At 40.4% G+C, this 8623-nt stretch overlaps 1 protein-coding gene across 1 annotated transcript in view; it reads left to right on the top strand.

Moving 5' to 3' along the window:
• The first annotated feature begins 6723 nt into the window (after nucleotides 1-6723).
• Nucleotides 6724-8623, top strand: part of KANSL1L (KAT8 regulatory NSL complex subunit 1 like) — a 60162-nt gene continuing 58262 nt past the window's right edge. The window contains exon 1 of the mRNA XM_019472537.1: nucleotides 6724-7843. Within this exon, the coding sequence (XP_019328082.1) occupies nucleotides 6750-7843 (1094 nt within the window). The 5' untranslated portion in view covers nucleotides 6724-6749. The remainder of the gene's footprint in view (nucleotides 7844-8623) is intronic.

Genomic DNA, 8623 nt, shown 5'->3' with positions numbered 1-8623 from the left:
GCCCGGCGCTGGCTTCTGGCCGCGGTGCTGCCAGGCTGGCCTCGCCCCGCCTTGCCCGGGGGTGCCGGACGATCCGCGGGCGCGGGGTGCTTGTGCAGCGCCGGCGGGGTGCGTGGTATCGCTAGCTTCCCAGCAGTGCGCCGGAGTAGGTACATAGTGTTGTGCTGCCTTGTTCTTTTATTTTTAATGTTTGGGTCAGTAGATGGGTGGAAAGCTTTAGCCTGCATTTTCATATGTGGTTTTTTTGGGTTTTTTTTTTTTTTAATTTCTGGGTTAAAACTTCCCTCTGATAATCAAGCTGAACAGATTGCCACAGATTCCTTTGCCTTCGAGTGACCCTGACCAAGTTGGCTTCCCAGACTACAGACCACTTACTCATAAAACTGAATACTTTAGATAAAGTAGATAACAAAGCTCTGGACAGCAGCTCAGATCCAGGTGTGTCCCTCAGCCTTCGTTGAGATTTCCTGTGTGGTCTTGAGCAAGTCTTTTAATCCACTTTGTGCATCAGCTCCCTGGTTCCAAAATGCTGAAGCATTTCCCAGAATAAAATGTAGCAGTGACTGAGATACTTGATACTCCTTAGTGGTGGGAAGCAAAGTAACCAATTTAAAAAAAAAAAAAAAAAAAGAGAAAATCCAAATGACTAAAGTCTGCTTTTTGTCAAAGGGTAGATGTTTCCTTTTTGTGCTTAATTTAAAAAGGAAATATTAAAAACTAAACTGGGTAAAGCATGGTTATAATACTAGTAGGTGTACGAGCTCAGAAAGCTAGTCTGTGTGCTTTAGGACTCTCCTTCCTTATTGGTCCACATTGTGAAATCCTGTAAATGTTTTGGGGAGTTTAAATTCCAGTCATCTTAATTAGTGTCTAAGAGCTGAATGGGTCTTGTTTAAGACCAGGTTTTATGGCCCTCTCTTCAAAGACTGAAATTGAAAAGGATAACTGAAACGTTGATACAGACCTTACAATGGATCTAAAAGTATTACAGATATTTATATTAGAGACATATGTACAAACTACTTACAGAGGCACCTGTCATGTACTACAAAAAGTGTTTAAGTTTAGCATATGTTAAAAATTATTTTGGATGTTATGTTACAAATATATATTACAGACTGAACAAGAATTAGTTGATGGTGTGGTAATAAACTTGGAAAGAATATATGATTCTCTGTTCAGAAGCAGTTATGAACAAGGAGAAAACCAACCCTGTTCAGAGATTTTAATGAGTCATGGATTTTAACATAAATTAATACTAATGAGTTCCACTTGAAGTATGTTCTTTTTGATGTTTTTTATGATAAAAACTGTTTGGGTGGTCTGTCTTAAATTGAGTTCTCTTGCTGTTTGGAGAGAGATCCTTTTTAGGGGTGTGTGTGTGTGTTTTGTTGTGTTTTTTTTTCTCAAAGAGGAGGAATTTGTGCTTATATTTTCTGGGGAGTGGACAACACTGGAGTTTGCAGTGTTATCTGTATAGTACTGCCTGCATGGTGAGTGCTGCTGAAAGCTGAGACTCCCCACATAATCCTGTTTGGTTTTTTTTTTTTTTCCAATCTATTAATAGAACAAAATACTAAAATGCTTAAATACTCATCATGAGCAACTGGGCTGCTTTTGAACTGAAAACAAAAGCTGCCTACTGAGATGATTTTTTTTTTTTTTCCAATCTATTAATAGAACAAAATACTAAAATGCTTAAATACTCATCATGAGCAACTGGGCTGCTTTTGAACTGAAAAAAAGCTGTCTACTGAGATGATTTTTTTTTTTTTTCCTTGAAGGCTAGTCCCAGGTGTGTTAAATACAGACTTCTTTCCTTTTTCTTTCATACTCTTAACCAGGACATACCCAGTGGGACCAATATTTCTTTTGCAGTCATTGCTGCAAACTATTCTGTGAGGTGCTATTGAGCTGTTCTCTCTATTCTTAGAAATTATGATGATCCTGTAAGTTTTGACAAAACTGGGAGAGGTAGGTAAAGTATACCCAAGTGGATGCCTCCCACCAGGCAAGACTTGGAGAAGCTGGCCAAAGTCAGCTCCTGCATGCTCAGCTCAGTGGTGGCTCTTGGTTCTGGCAGCACAGCTAAGCAGTGCTGCAGTAGTGCCTGTCTGCCAGAGCACCGCTTTATTTTTGTCCAGCGATTATCAGGAAGGCTGTCCAAGAGGAGCTAGGCATTATGGGGCAAACAACACAAAGCTGTAGGAAACCAGATTTTGTCAGTTGTGTTGTAGGCAGATCAAGGTTGCTCATGTAGCTGCCATCTCTTCTGCAGGTTTTCTCTAAGAGGCCTTAAAGCATCTCTTGTCAGTTTGAAATACAGTATTTTTGAACATTCTTGCTGAGCTTAATTTTGGGTGTTTCACCAGATGCTGTCTGCTGCCAGTGACTTTGCTTTGCTTTTGAAATGCCTTCTAGACAAGGAATAAACATTGGAAGTTCGCTTATCTGAAACACTGTTAATCTATGAATAAACTGGAAACAGCTGTATTAATTTGAAATGTTATTTGAAGGCCCCTGAATTTGAAAGCAAAAAAAAAATAGTAAATGGAAAAATCTTCTCCTGGTCTCCAGGAATCTCATTATTAACAAGAAAGTTTCCGGTGTTTGGGATGATAGAAGACGACTCAATTTACAAGGAGAGAAGGCTGGTACAGAGGAGCCGTACAAACCCTCATTCAAATGGAGTTTTATTGTAATTGAAAATGAAAAGGTCACAAACAAAAAACCCACTAAAAGACAAAGCAATCTTTCCCCCAAGCAAAAATCCCCCAAAACATTGTCTGCAGTGTTGTGTAACAAAAGTGATAGTGTTATGCAAGGGGGGGAAGAGTCAAAAAGTGAAAGGACTATAAACAAAAGCTGGGAAGGGAATGCCACCCTGTGTGCAGGCAGGTTTGTGGTTGTTTGGGTTTTGTTGTGTTTATTTTAAAAGGGTGCTGCAAATTACCAACATGAAGACACTAGTTTCAGGATTTAGACAAATTCCGTTGAGGTAGGCCTGGTAGAGAAGGGTATAACATGGAAATGTCGAGTAAGGACTAAGAAATAAGCAGAGGTAGCAGGGGGGAGAGGAGCTGTAGAGGAGCAGGGGTCATTGGTGGATTAGGGACCCATAGCTGTGCTGAGAGAAGGGAGCCGGGTGCGGGGTCGGGGGAGCGCTTCGGCTGTGGTAAACTGCAATTCTGGGCTGTATCCTCCTGGGTAATTAAGGCATTAGGGGAGGATAAGCATAAAGTCACTTTAAACGTCAGTTGCTGTACTGTGTGTGTCTGGTACTTGTTTCTTCCCTTCCCCAGTACTTATTTTACGTCAGCTTTTCGTTTTACAATACTTTACGCTCTTTCAAGTGGAGTGCATATTCAGCAGATGAGGAGCAAACTGTTTGCCAGTTTAGTAGCATTTCAGCTGTTCTGGTTTTGAAACCTCAAGTAGTACACAATGGAAAAAATCCTTGAAATGGTTTACCTATGACAAAAAACTTTTCCCAGAATGAAAATACAGACTGTTCCTGAATACCATGTTGCAGTACTTGTCTTCCCTCCCTCTGCACTTCCCCCCCGCCCCCCGAAGATAATAGGTTTGGCTCTGGAAACTCACTTCCAGTAAGGGTGGAGTGAAATTATTTTTGCTTTCTGCCAAAATGAAATAAAATGTGTCAAAATGAAAATGGTACAATTCTCGTCAAGCCAAGTACTTGAACTAAAATTTGTTTTTAATCTTTTTGCAGCTGATACTTTGTTTTGCTCATATACCAATGACTTTTCATGTGTGTGCGTGAACTTCTTTGAGAAATGCCAAGGACTGGAGACTGGGACAGTACCAGCTTTTATAAAGTCTTTTTGATGTCACTGAAATGAGAGGAACACACCTGAAGTGTCTCACACGACTGTCTGCAGAGCAGAAACATTGTGTGAAGTTTGCAAGTTGCTGGGCAAGGGGTTAATTGAGCGATTTTTCTCTTCAAAAGCATTTTATTTATTTTTTTAGCTATATTGTAGTTTAAGCATCTTCTGTCAGGAACTCCTAATTAGTGGTTTGTCGGTGCTCTTTAGTTCAATGCTTGTGGTTCAGTTTGAGGGTACTTTGATTTCTTCCCCTCTTTCCGCTAAAAGAGGGGAAAAGAAGTCCCCCAAACTCAAAAAAACTTAAAATAATTTGCTAATGGTATTCATTGCAATTTAGGAAACTTGAAACTGTACCAGAAGGTTATGTAGTATTTGAGGAAATACGATCAAGTTAAAACACAGCACTCTGAAAATTTTGTGCTGCCAGTTTTTTGAATAGCCTCCATCTTCATACAGGTATGAGATACACATCTCCAAACTTCTTGTTTGCTTGAGGAGCAGCAGCTCTACTGTATGTGGATGTTTCCTGGCTTTCAGGAGTAGCAATCTATGACTGTTAAACCACTCAGATAATGAAGGTAGATGGTAAAGTTGGAACAGTTATAAACTCATTGCTCAGTCTAGGTAGATATTGGGCTGACAGCATTCTTCTGAGAGCACTTTTTGGAATTCCCAGGGACAGATCTAACATGGGGACCCCCTTGAGTTCATAGTAACCCCACAGAGAAAGTGTGGGCTTCAGTTCTCTCCCCCTTATGTTTTAGCCATGCTAAATCACTTTGACTTTACTATAGTTATTTGCCATATGCTGAGAGCAGGGGAGGCATAGGTGTCTGAATCCATACTACTTTGGATTTAAAAATTCTTGTGCCTGCTAGCTCTTAGAAGAGTGGAAAGACACAAAGCCACGAGTCAGCCAGATGCTGAGAGCATTGCCAAGTCACCAGAGCCTTTGTGATTTGGGGCTTCAGCTCTCAGTGCATTTCCCTGTCCGATCCTAGTAACGGGGCTCTTGCTGAACAGCTATCCGCTGGAGAGGACTTTGTGCTGAATTCCTCTATAGTCTGAAGTTATTGGCTCGTTGATAAAGGTTAAAATCCTGGGGATTTTAATAGTATCATTTAGGATTAGCATTAGGACCACCAAATCTGGTCCCTGTGATGCTGGGTAGGTGATGTACAGAGATGAAAACCTCATGGTTGAAGTATACGTGGAGCAATGAAAGGTGAATAAAGCATACAGAGAGCGTTAAGGCAGTACTGGAGCATGTGGCTCTTGATGTTTTTCTCCATGTTTTGAGGGTTAAGGAGAAAGTATCCAGACTGGTACTTCTCAGCTCCTTAGGTTTTCAAATCTCCCTTTAACGTTTGCACCTTCAGCATAAAACCTGTAGTTATAAACAAGCTAAGGCTTCTTCAGACAAGGAGTTTGCTTTTCTTAAGATCCATATGTGGCAGTCGCAGAATCATTGACCCCTTATGGGATCTGTGCGTTGAAAATTGCTGAGCTAGGCAGTTGCTGTGGAGATCAAAGAAACTGAAGACATTAAAAGGAGGGCAATGGAAATGCTGCTCAACTAGTACACTGGTTAAACAGAGAATTTACTGTGGAATTACTGTGCTACACTCACTTCTCTACTACTCTCTTACTGTTTCTGGTTTTGTCTCTAGCTTCTTAATGAAGAACTGACAGTAGCTTATCTTTCAGGCTTCTGCAGGCCGTATTCAAGAAAATCTTTCATTGGGTTTATTTAACTGTCTCCTAAACAAAGCTGAAAGTACAGTGTAAAGCAGTGATTCCTGCTCTGTAGACTGTGGAATAGATACAGTATGACATGGTCGCGTAGCTGCTGACAAGAAGTGGTGAAGGTTGACACTGGTCTTTTGATCCCAAAGTTTGGGAACCCTTCATCTAAGCTATGGCAAGTCACAGCCAAAGGGGTTTGTAAAGGAAAACTGTCTTTACTCAAATTGTTATCAAATAATATTGTGTTTGTATTGTGCAGGCAGTGCCTGATGAATAAAGAACTACTGGATACAAAGGCACAGGAAAGATTGTTTTTTAGCAAACATTTAGAACTTACAGTTCTCTGTTTTTAAAGCATTAGCCACGGTGATTGGTTTCTACAGTGTATTTGTGAGAATATATAATAAATTAATTAATCAAATGCTTGCTTTATATAGATTTACATTAAATCTATTTCTCCCAATAGTGCCTCTGAGTTTATTTCAGAGTGTTTCATCATGTGGTAGGTGTTCTGCTTTGCTGAACTTGTAATAGGTAGCTGCATAGCTCCCATTTCTGTGATACTGTTGGTGTTGACTCATTTAAGTATAAAAAAAATACATGAATGAAAACCAAATACAACTCAAAAAGTAACTTCTCTCCAGAGCAGATGAAAAAAAAATCCAGCCAGAGTTCTGGGGTGGGAATGTGTAGATATGTGTCTCTGCGTGCATATACATATCCATACACTCGCACACGTATTTTTAAAATGCATCCTTCCAGTCACATGGCTTATGGTCATGTTTTTCACTTTGGGCAGGGTTAGATGGCAGTCTTGAACTTTGTGAGTCTTATTTCTCAGACTGATAGGATCAGAAATGCAATGAGGTATGAACTCTTACTCCCCTGAGAGGTAAAGGCTTTCATTGCACATAGAACAACCTCTAAATGAAATAAAGAAAAAACAGAAAGAGTGTTCTTGTTAGACTTGGGAGGGAGCGTAGTCTATCCATGTTCTTTAGATAATGTCCTTTTTTATGGAATCTTTGAATAATGTTGAAAGAATGAAATATCTGACAGAGTTGTTGTATTTGTACCGTGTCACGAAAATGAGAAAACTTACATGGCCCATGTTATTTTCAGGTTTGCTGTAAACTACCTACCGTAGCTATAATGACACCGGCCCTCAGAGAGGCAGCAACAAAAGGTCATGGTATCCACTTGTCACCTTCTTTGTCCTCTAGAGCTATGGAGTCTGATACAGCTTTGTGCATGGAAAATTCCAGAGCAGTGGAAGAGAAGATAAAAGAGGACTCCATCGCACAGATTACTTGCTCAGTCCTGGGGTTCCCCACTGCTGAGCCCAACCTCAACCTCAGGAATGATATCTTCAGTGTGCAGCATTTTGGTTCTCCACCATCCTCCAACCGCTATCAGTCTGTCTTGTTAATGAGTACAAATTCTGCGTTTAGCAACAAAACCAGTAAGCAAACGAAAGCGGGAGAGCCCGACTGCTCCAAGATGAGAAATTCATTACATAATGGTGCTGACACATCATTTGGTCAGATTAGTCATTCGGAACCTGAGGAACAGGTCAAAGGGGAAACGTTTTCAGAGACCACATCTCCGAATTTGGCAGAAATGCAGAGACTTTCGAATTCAAATGTAACTGAATCCAGTAATGCAGAAGAAATGCAGCTTTTAAATGGTAAATGGTACAAGAAGAATGGTTTTTTGGGTAGGGCTTTGGAAGTCTGCGCTGAAACAATAAAAGGGGATTTATTACACCAAATTCTTCACGGGCCTTCAGAAGGGATTTTGAGCTGCACCCCGGAGGAGGTGTATGCTCGCTTACTCCAGTGTGTCACTAAGCAACAAATGGAAATCAGTCGTGCCAAAAGAACTCAGAAGCGTTTACAAATGCTCCTGGCAAAGCATGTTATCAAACACTGTGATCAGCAGCTGAAATGCTTCGTGAAACATCAGCTACAAAGAATGAAGGTTTTCCATGAGCCAACCAGATTTTTGAGCAGTAGTTCCCTCAGGTGCGCTGAAGGTTGGCCAGAAAAAAACACAACTACTTTGGAGAGCGGTTTGAGTACGGACGTACAGAATGGAGTTAGCATTGCACCAGGTGAAATCCGGGGGTTTGCACTTTCTACCGGAGGGCTGCTGTCTCGCGTGGAGAAGGATCTGGACTCCGATGCAACATGTAGCAGCTCAGATGAAGATGGTGAGGAACAGACTGTAAGAACAACTGTGGAAGCGTAAGTGTTGAATTCCTGCTAGACTCATGTGCTTCATGCTTATAAATCAAGATGGAAGGGTCTAGACCTGCAGATTCCTTTTTGTGTGAGTAACCTCACTCAATAGATAGTCCTACTGAAATCAGGACTGCCTGTGTGAGCTAGGTTTGGCAGGGGCCAGACAGAAAGTAAGAACTTGAAATGACAGCGTTTAAGGAACAGTTACTTTACTTGACTGTAGAGAGCTAGATTTTGTACTGCACTCTGTCAGTTTGCATTACATTAGTACTGCTAATTATTCAATACAAAGATGGTGCTGTAAATCAAATAGTGATAGCAGTGCTGTAAATGATATTTTTGGCCAGTATGAAAATAATTTTAATTTTATTCTGGAGTTATTAAGAATTAGTCAATGTTAGGATCTTGAAATCCACTACAATGTGATGAAGAGTAAAAATGATCATCTGATGCAGGTGTCAAGCCATCCAGTATTTGGGGGTTGTATATTGAAAAAGTTTGGTTCTTTGAATCATAATTTTAAAAATGTTAATTCACTTACTGAAGTTGTTCTGCTACTGTGAATGAAGCTAGCAGTGGTGTTATTGTTGCTGGTATCTTTTTCAAGAAGGACCAGACGGAAATCAGTATCATTAACTCATACTGTTTTGAATTGACAGGGATCCTGTCAGTACAAATTATTGTAGCTTTGGAAATCAGTGGTGGGTAAGAGAAGTAGATAGTAAAATTGTTCCCTGATGGTGGTACAGCCTCTTTTTTTTCCTTTTTTTTTTTTTTTTTTTT

The sequence above is a fragment of the Aptenodytes forsteri genome, unplaced genomic scaffold (assembly GCF_000699145.1).
Source record: "Aptenodytes forsteri isolate BGI_AS27 unplaced genomic scaffold, ASM69914v1 Scaffold340, whole genome shotgun sequence".
Taxonomy (NCBI): domain Eukaryota; kingdom Metazoa; phylum Chordata; class Aves; order Sphenisciformes; family Spheniscidae; genus Aptenodytes; species Aptenodytes forsteri.
This window is presented reverse-complemented; position numbering and strand designations above follow the sequence as displayed.